The sequence below is a fragment of the Poecilia reticulata genome, chromosome 7 (assembly GCF_904066995.2).
Source record: "Poecilia reticulata chromosome 7, P_reticulata-male-v2, whole genome shotgun sequence".
In the NCBI taxonomy this organism is placed as follows: domain Eukaryota; kingdom Metazoa; phylum Chordata; class Actinopteri; order Cyprinodontiformes; family Poeciliidae; genus Poecilia; species Poecilia reticulata.
The window spans coordinates 16672156-16691927 of record NC_088836.1 but is presented as its reverse complement, the minus strand read 5'-3'; the positions used below and the strand labels follow the sequence as shown (position 1 = coordinate 16691927).

General features: G+C 40.4%; 1 protein-coding gene across 4 annotated transcripts in view; it reads left to right on the top strand.

Moving 5' to 3' along the window:
• Nucleotides 1–342: 342 nt before the first annotated feature.
• arhgef25a (Rho guanine nucleotide exchange factor (GEF) 25a) overlaps nucleotides 343–19772 on the top strand; it is a 66634-nt gene continuing 47204 nt past the window's right edge. The window contains exons 1-2 of one of the 4 annotated variants that reach the window (XM_008413659.3): nucleotides 343–937; nucleotides 2432–2558. In XM_008413659.3, coding sequence (XP_008411881.2) covers nucleotides 842–937; nucleotides 2432–2558 — 223 coding nt within the window. In that variant the 5' untranslated portion in view covers nucleotides 343–841. Of the gene's footprint in view, nucleotides 938–2431; nucleotides 2559–13051; nucleotides 13902–19772 lie in introns of those variants that run through there. The other 3 variants (XM_008413656.3, XM_008413657.3, XM_008413660.3) reach the window with 3 other exon arrangements.

Below are 19772 nucleotides of genomic sequence, written 5' to 3'. Positions count from 1 at the left end.
CTTTGACGTAAACAAAGCCCAGTAAGATGCGGATGTGGTTGGTTACATTCAGTTCAGGTGGTTTTATGTGCGTGCCATTCCCTCAGGCCTTATTTGGGGTTGCCCTTACCGCTGAAGAGTTCACACAGTCAACGTGTTGCTGCGTGAGACCTGGGAAGATTTGTTGATGGTGCACCTCACTGTGACGAGGTTAAAATGAAGCCCAGAACAGAGAGATAAAAAAAAAAGAAAAAGAAGATTGATTTACTGTGAGGGAGGGCAAAGGTCAGGTAGTAAAGACAAGAGGGAAGGGGGGGGGGAGTGGATGAGAGGAGAGGGAGAATAATGGCAGGAGGTGAGGTTTTTTGGGAGGGAGGTGATCTTCCTTGACCAATGGAGGATAAGCAAGAAGGATTTCAGGGAGAGAGGCGTGAAAAGTCACCATTCTCATTTTCCGACTTCAGTGAAGACAAAAATAAGGGGCAGCTTCCCAGACATAATTACTCAATAACGAAAAGTGTCCTCTTAAAGAGAGCTGACAAAGGGGACTCTGCATTCGCACACGGAGGCCCCTTGAAATCTACTGGTCTCACTGGTAAAAGCTTCCACTGACAGGACGAGGCAGACGCTCACCGGACTCAGGCAGAAACAGACTCACCTCTCTGGAATGAGAAAGGGACAACTTCTAAAGGCTTCTGTGGAAGTGCGCACTCCCAGGCCCGGACAAACGTAAGCACCCCCTCCTCTTCCTGGATAAGCTGTTCTTATGCTTTGGGCTCCAGTGTGGGACGAGGTGGGCTCGGCTCCACACTGTGGCACCGCCTGAGAGGAGTGAAGGTTGTTAGGGGAGCAGAGGGAAAGGATGAAGTCTCTGCAGAAGAATCAGGGACGCACCGACCAGATGTTGGGAGCCATGGCTGATGTGCTGACCTCCGTGGCAATGCCCAATCAGCAGTGGGTGAGTTACAACTCTGTTGTGGATCACTTTGTGTGTTTATGGCTAGTTAGCATAAAATTCACAAAGGAAGCCCACACATATGGAGGTGCTTTTCTGGGCTTGGAGAGCACGGCACTGCATCTTATCTTTGGCTCACTCCATTTCATCTCGGGGGCTATTTTAATTTGTTTTCCATAAGTTGGATTTCCACCTAAAATGGTCAAGGCAGACAAGTAGGGAGATGCCTTGTCCCCGTTCAGTGCTCGGGAGGAATTTTGGATGTTTCTGTGGAAGAGGAAGCAGAGTGGAGACGAACAAAACACGTGACCATAAACAAAGTCACGCCGCGTTAGTTTCCCTCTCAGACTCTCGCACAGCTTTTCTGTTTCAGGTTTACTTTCTCTGACCTTTACCTTCACACAGGACTCAAATAAGAGATAGAAACTTATTGGTTTCTCTATAATATTTGTGATGTCGGTCATGAATATGGATCCTTGCCAAAGAGTTATGTGGGTGGCACTGTTAAGACACAAGGTAATTTAAGTTGTTTTATGAGAAAATAAAGAACTACAGGAAAAGAAAGTGACATTAACATTTGGAAATACACAACAAAAAAGAAAAAAAAAGTAAGCATTATAGAAAAGAAGTCTCAAATATTTATGAAATAATTTATCTTCATGTAACACTGTTAATAAAGCAAAAATAATAATGTTCAATTCTTATTAACACAACTTACTCGATGCCTGCAAGAGACTATATTAATGTGAAACAGGAATACAAAGTTGTCAATACAGTAGTGCTATGGTGAGAGACGTTGTGATTTTAGTAATTTAAGTTTTCTTGGGGGTGAGTGGACCAGGATATTGAATAAAAGTGGTATTAAGATTGAGCCATGGTGAACCCAACAAGAGATTTTTGTTAGTTCAGATTTATATTTGTCGGGTGACATGATAGGATCCGCATAAACCTCTTGTCTTCTTGATGCAGATTATATTTTAAGGAGGAGAGGCTCCAGGACTGAATGTAAAACCTGTACATTCAGCCACATCTGGCAGCAGAAATCAGACATTCAGAGGTCACAGTGCACCAGAACATTCAGTGCATATCTCTTTGAAGGTCTCTTTGAAAAATGTTTATCATCATAAATCATTTCTCCCCCTCCTGACAGACAGCCCTAAAAACCACGAGCGGGAATCTGATCTGTTTTGCCTGTCTGCAAAACGGAGATAACTCAGCTCTCCTTCGCTGAGCCGCACTTTGGTGCTGCTGGGCTTTAAATACAGAGTGGAACTGCTTTCTCTGTGGCAAAAGCAGGGCCTCATTTCCATTGCATTCCTGCTCTCTGTGTAATGGAGAGCTGGATGAAAAAGATGCAGGGAATTGTGGAAAAAAAAAAAATCAGCCACTGGTATATTGTTCTGCGGTTATGTGGCCATAAGCGCCCGGTGCAATCTTACAATTGCTTCCTCCTTGAGAGCAGAGCTCCCATGCTGACAATGGCATCTCTGTGTGTAGCTCTCTGAGGGAGGCGAGGCGGACCTCCCATCAAGCGAGGAGGAAAAGGGACAGTGGGACCAAGATGGGCCCAGATGGGAGCGACAGGCTGCGGCCGCGCAAAACCCAAACGGGAGTGAACGAACAGGTAGGACCTGAAGCAGTTGCACCTTTGTCATCGTAGACCTTCAGCGTTGCTGTTCAAACATCACCCCCTCACCAAACCAGTCAGAGCTAAGCCATGTCCCAAAATGCAAACTTTGAGATTCAGTTCAGCTTTGATGCAGCAACGTCAAAAAAATAATAATAAAGGTGGGGGGCAGTGATAATGATTTACACAACAGCAAATAAACATGCAACACTGATATGTTTCCAACGGGAGTCAGGGTGATAAACATGCATGGATCTACCAGTGTGGTTGTGCAACGTGAAGTAGCAGCCAGACTTTCTGCATGCTGCCCATATGTGAGAGTGGAAACGGACCCAGATCCCAGCTGCCGTATCTGATGGAGGTCATTAAGATGATAATAACTTCAGGGGGAAAGTATCAGATTGGAGACACCTGAGAGTTAGTGGTTCGCTTTTATTCAGCTCCGCCCTCTTGATCTTGTAGTGCTGATGGCAGTAAATTGCTTAGGTATAATTTACAATCCATAAGCATGTGCGAGCGGTAGAGGGAGAAGGAGTTCTCGTGTGTGTACACATACACAAGCAATTCTTTCCAGATGGGGCAAGAAAACACACTTCGTTGCCTCCCGTCCCCTTTCTGCCCCATCAGTGGTGGTGCAACTTCTTTTCATTTTGCTGCAGCGGGCTTGCGTGTGTTGTGATTTTTCCTGGAGTGAAATGGAACAAAAGGAGCTTTGTAGCTGGATCTGGGTTTGGGTTAGACGGAGTGTGTGTGTGTGTGCGTGCGTGCGTGCGTGCGTGCGTGCGTGCGTGTGTGTGTCTGTGTGTATATATGCATGGGTGATATGAGTTGGTCCACTAGCTGTTGTGCAGAACAGTATACGGTGTACAAAAAGGGTGCAAGTGAGGCCAGAGGAAGCTGTTAGCGATGCTTATCTGTAATGGTCTCACTCGGTTATTAATGCAGCCAAAATATTGTTTTTGGTCACAGTTTCCAGTCCTGAAGAAGAATAAAATAAAGTTGCTATAGGTTTCGCTGAGGGCCTGCTAAGGGGATGATAAGGTTAATGGAAATTGTTTATTTTATTTAGCATTGGACTTTCTGATTGCCAGTTTTCCTCTGGGAAACCAAATGGAAAGTCTGTGAAACGTGTTCAACGTCTAGACAGTGAAAACAAGACGACTTTCTATTGGTCTGAGTACTGCATTTAAGACATATTTAGTGTCTTTAATATTTCAATATGTAAAAAGTTTTGAAAACTTTGTGTCCATTACCTTGCTCTTCATAGTTATATGCTACTTTATTAGAAAATGTGAATAAGTTTTAGGGGTTTACATAACAAATGGAAGATCTTGGAAATAAGACAACCTGCCTGTTGCCTCCTTGGAAACACAAGACAGTGTCAAATCTGCAAACTCTGACAATCTTCCTTGTTTTGACAAATTCCCAATCCTGTTCTACTTTGCTTTCCTCTGACTTTCAGATCACTGAATCACACTTTCTCTCATCTGGTCCTGCTTCTTGCACATTCACATGCATCTTTTCTTTCAACTAAGCGGCAAGACGATGCTAATCGCTAACTTTTTTAAACACCGGCAGCATTTCTTTCATTCATTCAGCCGTCATCATATATTTGTTTTACTCGCTGTCATGTCTTTTTTTTTTTTTTCTATCTTCTTTTTTACTACCGGGACATTACTGTCCAGAACAGAACAGTAGCAAAACTCTGTTTGTACTAGACGTGAGAGATGGGAGACACCTACCGCTCTCAACATGCTTGGGAATAACAGACAAACTTGTCCATTTAGGAGCAGAATTTGAAGCTTACTTCTTCCTAGTTTCAAATGTAATCGTTTAGTTTTCGACTCTAACGAGCGCGAGTGTAAGTAGTGACGATGTGGAGGAAGTCCCGGGATTTGTCCATATCAGGTTTTGAGGGAGACTGGGAGCGTGTGTCCTCCAGGGAGAGAAGGAGATACAGAGGACTCTGGGACTACACTGCCTGTCTGTGCGTGACCTTAAAAGGACAAAGATCAACCTGAAGCTGCATCACATCGGGTTACCAGAGCCTGAGATTAGATAGCATTCGCCTCACTCAGGTGACTGACTCGATTATGTGTGTGCAGGGCTGTTCTGCTTTGCAGAAAAGCAAGGCGAAAAAAAAAAAAGTAATCTTCATAAATCTTGGTATGTAATCTAAAAGATTTTTTGCATTTCATTGAGCATTAAATGGATTAATTAATATGAGACAATGTTGATGGGAGTGCCTGGTGTACTGAATATAAAATGAATGCTTTACGTTATGGCTTACACCAGGACAATCTGACTCTGATCAATTCTTAAAATGACAAATGTAAGCACTGTTTCTCCTGTTTTAATTAAGAGGATTGATATTAACAATTACTTGGACAAAATACGCTAATTATCTCTATTGAATGACCTGCTCCTTTGACATTAATCAGTTTGCTTTTAAGGAGCTCTCCTTGTGGCCATTAACCCTCTAATTACATACATTTAAATCCATTTAAACCGGCAATATTGATTAGGTTGTATTGTTTCACAGGCAACCATAGATTTTTGAGAGCCATTTCTGTGATTAGTAGAACAAATGATAAGTTGTTGTTTTTTTTTTTTTTTACATAGATTACAAATAATATTAATAAAAAAGCTTAGCTTTAACTGCTTTTACGTAACACTTTACCCAGTCTTTATCAGTTCTGCTTCATATTTTCTTTTCTTTCTCTTTTCTTTTTTCTTTTTTTTACTCTAGTAGGAAATCCAATGCCTTTTAGCTGCTGGGCAGCAGATCATTGAAAGTATGTTTTTGTTCTACAGAACAGAGAGTACTACAGCAGATTGCTGTTTTTTCAGAACAAGCCGCCTCCTGCTGTGGCTAAAAATGACTCTACGTGAGGGATGGAAGTGGACCACAACACCAGAGTACGAACAGTTACAGTTACTCGAAGCTCACCGAAAAAGAAAAAAAGGATACTTTTTATTTCTTCTTTAAACAAATAAGTTATTCAATGGCAAATGCTTGTGTTAGCTTTGTAGGATGAAGTGGTTCAATGTGTTCGTTTTTACAACTTGTGTCTATCAAAAGTATTCAACCCCCAGGATGTTTTACCCTTTTTGTGCTTTTATAAATCAATCAGGATTAACTCAATGGAAGCGAGTAGTAAAATGACCTGTAAGGTTTCTGTGACTTACTGAAGAACTCAAGCTAACTCAGTTAACTCATTTCCCCAGAAAAATACAGTGCCTACAAAAATATTCACCCCTTTGCATGTTTTACCCTTTTTATTGCTTTTACAAATCAATAATGATCAACAAAATGTGACTTTTTGACGCTTCATCTTGAGGCACTTTACAAGAAAATAAAATAAAATAAAATCAATTGCACATTCCAATTGATCACAGTTATCAAACAATAGAGCAGATTGCATTGAGTCATTGACCTGCAGCATTCACTCCTCCAAGCAGTGAAGATTTTTCGTCTCACAAAATAACCTGTAAGATGTAGAAAGAGGCATGAGATGATTGCATGCTCACACGTTGAGGGCCTTTTTAGTACCCATCACTGATGGACTGTCACTAAAGGTTTTATCGGCGTCAAAAAGTCGATCAAATTAAATAAGTTCTATCATTTTTGACAAGAACAGTACTCAAATATGCAGCCATTATTCCAGAACCTTATTAATAGCTGGTGTCTGTGCAAGCTGGTGTGAATATCGGTGGAGTTTGAGGTATTTGAGGTTGTGTGTATTAATCTGACTCTGTGGGGGTAGTAAAGATGCCAAAATATATTGAAACTTCATTTGAGTTGTTTGGTGTATAATCATTACACCCAGAAAAAAACGTCTAGTCTAAAACATATGATTGTGACATTCATGGAAATTGTAATCGCACAAATATTAACCCTTGTAGTTATACTAAAATTAGATGGCATTTCTGTAATATATAACAAATGCTTCAGTCTTGGGATTTTCAATGTGTTTATATAAGTTTTTATTTTTATTTTTATTTTTACATTAAACCAAAGCTCTGGACAGAGCCAGCAGCAGTCCCACACTCTCATTCTGCTGCTAGTGCAACATCTACATGAATATATGAAGAAATGTGTGTAGAGGTGAAATATGGGGTTTCAGAAAGAATATTTTTATAACTACAGCTCAGGTCATTTCCATACTTTTTTTTTTTTAAAGAGAGAGCATATTTCTGCAAGAGCAGCTCTCAGTGTGTTTGCTTCGGTGCAGCAGTGTCATATGAGAGCTGTTTACGTTATAAGAAACACGTCTACATGGTGGCTGCACACCCCCTCTGTGTAGTGCAGAGCTCACTCTGTCAGAGAAGCACCGCTTGATGAGGGAGCACTAATGATGAGACGCTCTCACACTTGCCTGCACACGCATAAAGTGCGCCATCGACACACCTGCCTGTCTCCGTGGTTTATACTTACACTGTGACTGTGGCCTAATGGATAAAAATAAAAAATAAAAAAATCCCCACGTCTCTCTGCAGCGCAGTGCAAATAAGAACAGGATATGTACTCTAACTTCTTCTTTTCTATAATGGAACCAGAGCCAAAAAACAATGAGAGAGACAGAGAGAGAGAGAGTGAGAGTGAGAGAGAGAGAGAAAATCCTCCTAAAAACAGCTTGTTCAGAATGCCAGTTTGCCTTAATTGGAGCTCAGTTTAGAAATGGGGGGGAGGAGGGTGAAAGGAAAAGGGAGGGAAAGGAACTAAAGAGGAAAAGCAATGGCGAAGAAGCTTGGAGAGGGAAGTGTAAGCGAGTATATTTTGGCTGGGTTTCAGCTGGCTGATGGCGTGAGGAGAGGCTAATGTCAATAGGGGGTTGGTGAACACACTAAATAAGTAACTGCAAACTCTGCTGAAGTGAGGATCGGTGTCCTGATACCCAGGCCTTAAAGTCTGAACTTTATAATTGCAGGTTAAGAATAACTTTTCAAATGCATTCCGGGAGTGTCACATCAAATGAAGATTAGGAAAAAAAAAAAAAAAAATTTGGTTGCAGGAGTGGACTAAAATCATGAATCACTTCCTATCAGAACTCACCCTATAAAGCCATGCTCAGCTGACTGGCATTTAGGTAGAAAACTATCAAAACTTTTTGAATGGATTATATTTCTAACCCCACAGATAAGTGTTAAAGAGAAGTTTCACACCAAATACGTATTTAAAGCTTACATGCCTACATGTGAATCACATTAAAATGTATTTGAGAGAGTGTTTCTGGGGGCAGGAGGATACAGAAGGAAGAAGGAGCAGAGGAGAGATTAAAAAAAAAGAAGCAAGATGAATGTGTGCTAATGCAAGCATCACCTCACATCCCCCGCTCCTCCCTGAAAGCTAGAGGAGGAAAATTTTTTCCATATTTCTCAGAACACTGTCATCTTTGCTCATGTCTGCAGGGGCTAATTTTAGTGTTTATTTATTAAAAGACTCCGCTCCGTACGGCAGAAGAGATACTGGATTGGTGCTAAGTGTCAGCATGGAAACAGCGATCCGAGTCACGAAATGTTTGATGCAGAACACAGAGAGCTACATCACGGGTGTGGCCATTTCTCATCTTGTCTTTTTATTTATTTATTTGTAATGACTTAAATGGAGGGAGTTGATAGAAATTTCATTTCTAAATGACAAAAAGGAGATGTTATTTTTAAAAATGCCTTGCTGCTTCTGTCTCTGGTGCGCAGGTCCAAAGACAAATGCCTCCATTTAAAGCACATTAATAAAATGATCCAGCTCTTTAGGTTGTTGGCCTGTGCTTGGGGTCTAATCTGTTTTTTTTTTTTTAAATCCTTTCCAGAACAATTTCTAACAAATAGGCTGAAATACCCTGGGTGTGCCAGTAGATGGCAATAACTGTGATCTTCCTCAGGTTATCAAACACTAAAAATTGCCCCCCCAAAAAAGTCATGATATGTTTTCTTTGAGTTGGTTCACAATTCCTTCAAACTGGTTACCTGTCAACAACAAAAGATTTGTATTGTTGTTTTGCCTTCAAGCCCCAAAAAAGCAAAAATTAACATGCTGGCAGTAGATTTCATGTATTTCTCAAAATCACCATTTAGCATTCTGCTGAAGGAAGATTCAGGGATTACAAAACAAATTGGCCTCTGTGAGACATTTGAAGCTGAAATCAGTCTGATGCTTTTTCTCCCCCTTTCATCAAAATATCACTTTAAATCCTCTTTAATTGAATATTTCAATGTAATTTTGTAACAGACGGTATCAAACAAAGCTCTGGCAGGACAAATATAGATGCAAGTCTATTGTGGAGGAGGAGATGAATGGTAATTATCGCCAGTGCTGTTTCTGTGACTTAATGATCTCTAAATCCAGTCTCATAAAGTTAATTAGCAACAGTTTTTAAATTTGGAAATGAAGATTCATTGTGGGTCTATAATAGTCCGACTTGCTTATGTTTGTAAGTAAATTAAAAGATTGATTAGGTTTAAAGGGGAACAGCGTTATGTAAAAATAGCCACCATATAAGAAGCAGTCTTTGAAAACATCAGAGGGCTTAGAGAAGATGAACACGAATTTGGTTCAACAGCTGTCGTTTAAACTGCTGAGGTTAATTTGCCAACAATAGTCGACGGATATCATTTAGTATCCAACTAGTGAAAATAAAATTATGTGTAAAATGCAAGAAATAATGTTTGTGAAGTTGTCTCCACTAGACGGCCACAGAACGCATGACCCAACCTCATCTAATAAGTCAACTTAATGACTTATTAGATTATTTGAAAAAATATGTTTTTCAAATATTTTTAAAACTGTCACTATGTCGTAGCAGTACTACATGAGACAGATAATTTGTAAAAAAAATAAAAAATAAAAAAATTGAGCTCCTTTGCCTCCTTCCTTTTTCTACTATCATCTGCGGAGTGCAGAGAGTGAATATAGAGAATATAGTGAATATAGAGAGTAAATTTTAGAATTAGGGTTACTCTAACTTTAATATATTTTTAACAGGATCTACATTGAAAACATTTTTACTGAAAACTTTTTCAGTCTATATATTTTTTTGGCATTTCTGTTAAATCTGCTGCTTCGCATGGCTTCTTCGAATCTCCTGCAACTTGACAACATTCAACATCCACATCAGTGAGAAGCTACGCTGTTCAACAACTCTGCTCAATAATCCTGAGGTGCATTACCCCCCTCAGCCACAGCTGTTTAAAGAATCTCTTCTCGGCAAAGAGATGCAGCGGCACGGATATAGAGAGAGCGAGAGCCCTCTGTGTCTGAGAAGAGGGAAAGTGCAGAGTGTGAGAAACCAGCGTGCTAACCGAGTCTGAGAATAGATGACTTATTTTTCACTGTAGAGCTTCTCCTCTGCAGAACTTTCTTTCTTTCTTTTTTTTTTTTTTTCTCGGCGTGTGTGTGTTACAGCTGCTTTGGGTTCCCTGTGTTTGTAAATTAAGACACAGTGAGACTGTTGTGCAAGTCAGCGAGCTGCGTAATGGATGTGAGTGTGTATCCCGCTTGCGAGGCTGATGGGTGAGGCCTCTTTGTTTGCTTTGTCACCTATAGATGATAGAGACGACATGACAGCAGTCTGCCCCCACCCTGTCGCCATGACGAGATGGAGGCACTTGATGGTGTGCTTTGGAGCGTGTGTGGTGGCTGGATTGCTGCTGATCCTCACCTGTCACTGTACCATTCCAGGAATTAGCTGGTGATTTATTACGGTTGCAGCTTTTGAAGGAAGAGAGGTGCTGCGAAATTAAAGTCATGTCATACGCCGAGTCACGATCTGAGCAGCTTCAAGTCTGAGAATGCTGTTTCCTGGCCAGAATGTCATAGCATTTCATAAAACCTTTTTCATTTTTCTTCCTGCGCCGGGTCTGTCTGGAGTTATTTACTCTAGAGAACGTGTTTTACTTTACGGGCCCGCTCTGATTTCATCGGTAAGAAAGGCTAAAAATGTAAACTGTGTTTCTGGTGTTTTGATGTTCACATCTAAATATGGTCTGCTTTGTTTGTTCCACAGTGTTGGAAACTGCATTTTTTTTCTTTTGTGAGAGTTAGGACTCCTCTGCTAGGTGTGCACATGTTTCTGGCGCCAGACACAAAGAATGTCCAGTGCACAACTACAAATCCAACCCTGAACATTTCTAAGAGTTGGGAAAAGTAAAAAAAAAAAAGTACCTGCTTCACACGCTTGAACAAAGATGCAGATAAGTGGAACAAAAATTAAGTATTCATAAACAAATTTCACCAGATTCACTAATAAGGTTGATCAGCATTCATGAGTATTTTGGTTCAAAACATTTACTTCAGTTGTTAAAGCAAATGCATCGATGTGCCTGGTAAATTTGTACTAACCATGCAAACCGCTCAGTAAGTCTGATAGGCATTGTACTGATTAGAAGTAAAATAGATTACATTTATTATTATAATTATTTGTACATATATCTGGATTTGTGAGGCTGTTTTTAGAGAAGTGATTATCAACACATTTATGAAAGCGGTCAAATCCACGGAAATAATACAAAGCTTAATCTCTTATATACATAGAGATGCTTTGGCAGAAACATTAAAATCTGTTGAAGTGAACAATGCATTAAAAACATTATATAATACTGGAAACATGTTAGTTTCCCAGAATGTAGAGACTAGTATCCCAGAGCTAAGAAATTACAATCTATGTACTTACAGGTTACTACGCCCAAACATATGGGGAACTTTACAAAAACCAACTTTGTTTGGTTAAAACCAGCATGTTGCAGTCTTAAAAGCTAGAGGTTGCTTTTTATAGCTCTGACACATTGCTTTCCCGAACTTTGGTGATTGCTTAACAAGAATGTACAAGCTGCATTCTCCATGACTTACATGTTTCCATGATTTTTTTTTTTTTTTTTGCCAGAACATGGAGATTGCCTTACCACATGTTAAACTTAAACGTTTCCAGAAGAGGTTACATTTAACAAACTTATGTTCTGGAATTTATGAGCTATCTCTCAGGACTATGCAGCTTTTGAACTTATGTGTTGTTTCCTCAGAACTTTGAGGTAAGTCTCCTTGAAATTAGATGTTACTTTCTCAGACCTTTACTTTTCCAGAAGAGGTTTATACTCTAAAGACTTTCAGGATATTGTCCTGTAATTTATCTGAACATTGCTGGTTACTATCCATGAGGTTACATGTTACTTTCTCAGAATATTGAAATAAATTTTCTGGAAGAAAATGGGGTAAGGCTCTACCCTTTGGAACAATTAAAGTAACCTTCAAACTTTGCTTCGTACAGAGGGACTGGACCCTAAGCTATTGAGAAACGATTGTTTTTGATTTTACTGAATTGCTAATGTTTGGCCATGACATATGTAATGCACCAGTTCGGTTCGACTTTATGAAGCTCACCATAAATTGCACTATAATCAAACCACCCTACCCTATGAAGACAAAAGTACAAAACCAAATAACATGCCTGTTAATGTTAATTCAACATTTGGAATTGAGTGACTTTGGTCACTTCCTCTGCTGCCATTGCTAAAACAACAAATACAATTATAAAACAACACAGAAAATCGACATTATTTTTCAGAACTTCTCCTGATTGGCTCTGTAAGAGAAATCAAATTCAATGGGAGAAATCTCAAACGTAGCACTGAAGGGAGACGCGTATGAAGGCAATGGCGAAGATAGGTGAATAGGTAACAATGGCCTGGAAATGATTAAGTTTATGATTATGTATGTGCATAATAACTTCTTTAAACAATCAATAATATCGACATTCGTTAGCAGAAAGTAGTTTGCATACATTATAAAAGGAATAACCATAATATAACAGTGAAGATCTTTCATACCGCATATTCTGAATTCATTGACCCTCTTTGCTTTTTCTGATATGAATGTACGGGTTTTGAAATAACACTTGCACGCAGAAGTTGTGATGGATCTAGATCATCAGTAATGCAATTTGTGTACAGATGGATAACTCTGCGCATTAGGAAGCCCTTATCTGTTCCCTAAATTATTCATCATTAAAAACAATTAATATTTAACCACAGACTCACAGGGTACTTCCCTGGTCCTTTGCTTACGTTTTTATGTACCGTAAGTTTGTTACTCCATGTCAGACAGAGAGTTAGAAGTCTGCATGTGGAGAGTTACACACACAGAGTTGGACACACAGAGACACACACACGCACCCCCCCGCTCCCCCCCCACACACACACACTGTGCAGGAGTAACAACATTATGAAATATGAGACTGCTTATTTGCTCCATGGAGAGACAGAGAAATAAAACGGCTACCTTAAGGATCAGTACTGAACACGACTCTCTACGAAGAGACCCAGAACCCGAAAACATGTCTTGAAGAAACTGAACCCGTATCTAACTTATGGAAAAATACATGACACCCAACCTAAATCTGCATATGGCCTTTAAATAGCAATCAGTATCGCTACAGACCCGGGCCGGGTGATACTATTTACAGAGTCAGAAGTGAGCAGGCATAGGAGAACACGTTTAATCTAGTCCTGTCTAAGGCTCCCCATGTAAGGATTGCCACAGTGAGGCTCAAGCATGTAGGAAAGAGGATAACAGACATGGCAGAGGGGGTCGCCGACAAGAGAGTAAATGGAACAGAGGCAGCTAGAAAAATCAACTAGGGGAGTGGGAGAAAGGAGCGGAAGACAGGAGAGAAAAAAGAAAAAGCAAGGGAGTGGGAACCTTATCCTGGAATAGCCGACAACTAGATCCGTAGACTCCACCCTTCTCACCCCTCCCCTTACTCTCTCTCTCTCTCTCTGTCCCTGGTATCTCCGTCTCCCTCTCTCTCTCCCCGTCTGTCATTTGACCAGGCAGTTCACAGAGGCGAGAGCTCAGCACCAGAGAGAAAGCAGAGGCAGGAAAAAACCGGAGAGACAGGGAGAAGAGAGAACACGTTCAGTGTGATGATGAGCTCGCAGGAATATTTCACCGCCTTTTAAAAAAAGAAAAGAAAAAAAAACAACAAAAAAACAAATCCCCTGTTGGTGTGGATTTCCTCTTGCCTGCTTCTTTTGAGGACTGCCAGTGTCTTGGATGTGGGCTCCAGCACTGTTAACAGGCAACTGAGGAGAAAAAGGAGGAGAAGGAAGAAGAAGAAGAGGATCAGCTGATCTTTTTTGGACACTTACACTTTTGCTGGAGTAAAGCTGAAAAAGAGAGGTGGGGGGGATAGAGACTGACTGCTGGGCCCCATGCCCACCTCTGCTCATGGTTCAACAGCATGAAAGGGGGCCACCACCATCACCATCGCCACCACAGAGGCTGTGGCTGCCAGCACTTGTTCCGAAAAATCCTAGTTAAGTGTGGCTGCTGCTATGCCAGAGTCAGAGGTCAGTATTATGCTCATACCAACACATAAGAAGAAGAAGAAAAAAATCTTCCTTGAGTTGTTGTCAATCACTAAACTTAAAGCAGTACCTGAACCTCTCCTGCATGTTTAGATAGACTGTTTTCCGAGTCGTTTTTCCAAATATGTGCAGAGTTTGGTGGACTTCAGTTTGCACCTCTATCTAAAGCAACAGATGTGTGTGCGTGCACACGCGTGTGTTTGAGTGTGTGTGTGATACACGTCCAGATCCGAGCAGGCAAAGCATGTCCCCCCCAGAAGACTTCACAGTGGGAAACAGGAAGGACGGAGTGCATCACACACTCTCCCCTTTAAGACAGAGAGGGGAACACAGGTTTGTTTGTGAGCAGGATTTGGAAAGTGGACCCCGTCATTGTGATGAGTGTGTCAATAGATTAAGTGTTGCGCGTGAAAGGCAGAACCCAGTCTGAAACAATTGGTCTTTCTATTCCCACTGACACGAGAAGGTGTGGACTTGAATCAGACTCAATGCAAACATTTTATGACTTTTAGCACTGAATGTGATATATCGCAGCGGACTTGGAAGTTCATGGTTTCAGTGTGAATGACTCGTGTTGGAGCTTTTTGATTAGAAAATATGACATCGTGAAAAAAGTGTTTACATAAAGCCTTACCCGTGTAAACCTCACTCGACTTTATGAATCTGTAGCCAGCTTACACGATCCCCACATCCAATTAAGTTGCATATTGTATGACCCCTTCACTGGACCTGAATAATTGCTACAAATTGCTGCATTTGGAGTCCAGTGTCCATCCGCAGAACCTCATCTGAAACCCAAGCAGTACATTAGGGCTGCAGGATAGCAGGAAAACATAATAGCTTTCAATAAATACCTAGACTCTAAAGTTTAAAGTCTTTTTGTCTTTATGCTTTACGTTAAACACATTGAGAACCAGATATTGGAGAAAATAAATACAATAATGCCATTCCAATAATGCTGTTTTGTGCAGACACAATTCTGGTAGTGACACAGTGACACCCCAAAGCAGCATGGACATCTTCATACATTTTGTGATGCACTAAACACAAAGCATCACCTCTACTAGCATACAAAGCAAATGGGTTAGGGCTAGCATTTACGTTGTAAGCTCATATTTATTACTAATCCTTGAATAAATATGAATACATAAGAATATATTATGCAACAGTGCAGTGCATCCAAGGTTGACACAGAGCTTGCAGAAAGTGATATCATGATTTCTTAGAAAATTACTAAAATGTTTCATAATTAGCCTGCATTACGATCCGATATTGCCTATCATCATAGCCATTTTTAGTAATGCAGATAATGTTTATTTTTTGTTTTTTGTGTCAATCGGTTTCTGTATTATTTATTCAAGTTACAGATTTGGAAAAGCTCCCTAAAATAGTGCAAAGTGCCATCAGGGATTGAGCAAATTAATTTCAAAATTGATGTCGGAGCCTCTGCTGACAACATGCTTGGGTCAGATTGATGTGAAGCCACAGATACATCCACCAATCCAGACAACACGGTGTTGTTTTGCCTGAGGCAAACTGACTGACTTCGCTCCAGACATTTAAGCTTTCAGCCCCCCAAAGACTGCAGAGTGCTGCAGGGTAAGCGAGTTGCTGCCCTGCATCATTCTCTGTAGAGCTGTGCTTGTGTTGAAAAGGAGAAAAGACACATTTTTAAGTGTTTCATGCAAATGTGTTGAGGAGTGGAAGCTATCTCAAATTGTTACAGTAATAACCAAGTAAAGACCTCCAGAACTCAACAAAGGAGCAACAAGAAGCTTCAAGAGTTAGAAAGACTAACCGGAAAAGAAAGTGGGGTTAAAACCCCCAAAAGATTTAGGCTTAGATCTGCTTTAGGTAAACCAAAGACAGACTATGCCATTTTGTGCAGACACTATTCTGGTAGTGACACACTGACACCCCAAAATCAATGGGGTGTCAGTGTGGGATGTTTTCTTGACACTGATGTCTTTATAGAGGATGTTGTCATATCCAAAGTAAATATGATTGTTCACTTCAAGATGTCTACTTATTCTCATGTCTTTCCACTCTCTTTCTTTCTGCTGCTATAGAATCCAGCAGCAATGTGCCGAGTGGATACTTCTCTTCTCTTGTAGAGTTCACAGTCAAAGTTACAGGTCTTGTTGTGGTAGCGACAAGTAGTCATATGTTCCTATCAAATGTGCAGATTATTGGCTGGAACCAATGACAAAAGTGTGTGAATAGCCAATCATTAAAAACACAAAGTTTACTATTTTAAACGTTCGGAAACTGCTATTGAAAGCAGACCCTGGTTTCTTCATTACTTCTCCGGTATATTTAGAAAAAAGAAAAAGAAAAAACTAAAATGAGTGTTTTCTCCAAAAGTTATGATTTTAGGGTTTCCCCCCGTTTCTGCTCTGGCAGTTTGCTCCTGGTTTTGCCAAGGTGTTTCACTTCACTTGTGATCAGCATCTCTTTCTTTGGGATTTGATTTGATGGGGTCCAGTCGAGTGGAAAGACTGGAACTTTACTGGTAGCTTGCAATGCAATGACTTGGACTCATCTTTGTCCAATTCCTCCTTCTTACCCCTTTTTGTCTCCAAATCGTGCTTTCTCGTTGTATTGAAACGCAGCACAAACTGCTGTGGAGCTGCAAGTTTTCCTGCTTGGCTCTTGCTAACTGTGTGCCAGTCGCCTCACTGTCCTTGCTGTTGCTTTACACTCTCATGGAGTATGACATCTGCTGCTGTGGCCCAAAGCAAAGTTAAAACAACAGTGGTGTCTAATTGCATGATATGAGTTTATGCCTTGGTGCCCTGCTGTGTGTTTGTTCCCTTTCACATCAAAGGCACGTACAGTGGAGCTGCCCACTGAGTCTCCGTACTCAGGGGGGCTTCTGGAGTTGACTTTCACATTATTGGCCACGGTTCTTGGTCGCATATCTAACATTCCTTTGGTTTTTAATCTCTTATGTAATGGATATTCTTCTTTTCCATCTCGTCTGCTGCTCCCTTACTACACCTTCTACATGTGTTATCACAGCAAATACACACACGCTTAGCTCGTAATATGTAAACATGTGGGGGATTGGAGGAATTAAACATTTCAGGGTATTAAAAGGCGCCTTAATAAACACAATTTCCCCAATTTTAAACAACTTATAGTGTTTCAGGACTATGTTGGCAGTCAAGTACGGCATGTAAAAGATCAACAGCCTACTCTCATTCTGAACACGGCTAAGTGCTCTGTTGTCTCTCAATGAGCCACGTCGAGCAAAACAATGGGCACTTACGGTGCTCAGACATCTGCCAAAGACAACAGTGTGTTGCTAGTTGGCACGTTTCAGCCTTGGGAACTGTCAGTGGGACTGGCCGCAAAAATTATTTGTTTGGAGCAAAAATATCAACGGCTGTTGAACAGTTTGTGCTCCTTCAGAATGAGAGCTGGAGTTCATGGTCTGAGCTTGAGTCTATTAGTTGGAAATACGTCAGTCTCTGCAAATAAGCACATTTATTTTTGTACCATCAGCCATGCACAACTACTGCTTGGTAAACTGAGTATCATAAATTCCCACTAACAGCACAAGAAAGAAACCTTATTCCTTCATAGAATAAAATGTGCTATTTCATGACTACATTGTTATTAAAAGGCGGACATGATGACAATGCTGGAATGCAAAACCCAAACCTCTAATAGCTGCTGGAGTCTGACTCCAAAATCGCCTCCAGCTTTAGAGGACTAACATTAATAAACACTTAGCTTCTCTCTTGACACGTTACACTTTTTTTTAAAGCACTTGGATCACCTGATTATCTGTGCTGACAGTCTGTCTGAAAAATAAAACAGCAATCAGGCAGTTGGAAAATATTTGCGTACTTCCAGTTTTTAACAGTGAGCACCAAGCTTAACCACTTCAGTCTAAACACAGTCAATGCTGGCTCCAGAACAACGAGGCAGTACCAATTCACACACAATTTTCCACAAGCTTTAATTTGTTTTTTTGTGATTTCATTTGATAAAACAATGCGACGAAGAGCATAATTGTGATAGCAGTTCTGAAAATGTGTTTTAGAAATCTGTATTAGCAGTCATGTTTGCCACAATTCATTTTGGAGGACGATCATCTGAAAGGATGTCCTCCGGTCAATGCAACCAGAACGTTTCGGTTCAAAGCTATATATGTAGAATATAACTAACACATCACATTATTAGTCCACACATCCACACTGAAACATGATGTTGGCAGCATCATGCTGTTGGATGCTTCTCTTCGTCAACAACAGGGGGAAAAGATCAGCGTTGGGGTGAAGGTGGATGAGAAAATGTTTTCCCCTCCCAGCAGGAGAACCAGCCTAAACATTCAGCCAGAGCTTTGATCAAAATGACTTTATATGCTAGAGTGGCCTAGTCAAAGTCCAGACCTACCTCCAATTCATAACCAGTGTCAAGACCTGAACATTTATGTTCACAGATGCGCTTTGTCCAACGTGAGTCATTTTGGGATGTTTTGGAGAAGCTATTTCAGTCTTTTGATGTGCAAAGCTGGTAGAAACACAAAATGTATTATATTTTGAAAATATCTTTTAAAATCCTATATATTTTCCTTTCATCTCTCCTTCTTCAATGCTGTTAGTCTACCACATGAAGTCCACTGTAACCATTTCTTATGTTATGAGGAAATTACAATTTCTCAGTGTAATTTTCTTATTACACTGAGGAATTGTCTGCAACAACTTACTTATGTACTAAACATCATTTCAGAGGGAAAATATTAGCAGGGGGTCGTGCTCTACAACTATTTTTAATCACCACCATTAAAATCTCATTACTTGCTTTGTTTCTTCTGACACTGCATAGTAAATTTAAGCTTGTTTACCGGAACATACCCACTGGTAGCACAACACAGAGGACCTCACTGTTTCTCCCAGGTTAGATCTGGATAAGCTGCTGTTTTCTGTGTCTTTTCTTTGCCCACCTGCTTGTCTGTTAGCTAGGTTATGTGAATATGACATATTGCCTAATGAAACTAGGCCAAGAGGTGAGAAAGGGAATAACTTTGTTTTTTAACGCTGACATTGATCAGAACTTTAATACAACACAACAAGCACACTTGACGTGGAAGAAACGGTGACCTCTGCAATAACTTCTAGGCGCTGTTGTGTTGTTTATAGGAAACGCTGAACAATACAGGCCGGACTTGTAGTTCCTCAGCCCTCACCATTGTTCTCACAGGTCAGGCATGTCACTGCAGCACATAATGTCTTTTTTGTCTTTGGAAGAGTGTTTCTAACAAACATTAGCTGAAACACTGTCTGGAAATCTTAACTGGAATAGTTGAGGTTAAACGACAAACAATGCCATTAATGCCATGGTTTTTGAATGCTTAAATGTTTCAGGTCACAACACTAGATTTTTATGTAAGGCAATCATAACCTGAGTTAACGCAAAATGCATGCAACTAATTATACTGTGAACTACTGACAAAGAGTCTTTTTATATTGTTGTGGATACATTTTGACTCACTCTTTATTGCAGAATTTGAACCACATTGCGGGGTTGCATGGGAATGCTAACAGTCGTGACATCTGAGTTGTAAGTTTAAACTGTGATTAGGCCATTCTAAAAATATTTACTCTGAGCTGTTTTAGAGTGGAGTTGCAGAGCTGAGGGTGAAGATCTCAAACTAATGGTGTGAGATTGTTCATCAACCCTAGCTGACCCACACCATCACATTACATGTTTAATGTTTGACCATAGTTATGTTGTTCTTTTTATTTATTTTTTTTAAATGCTGGGTTTAGTTTTGAGCCACATGTAACTGGAGACCACTTCCAAAAAATTTCATTTTTGATTTTTCATTCGACGGAATTCTGA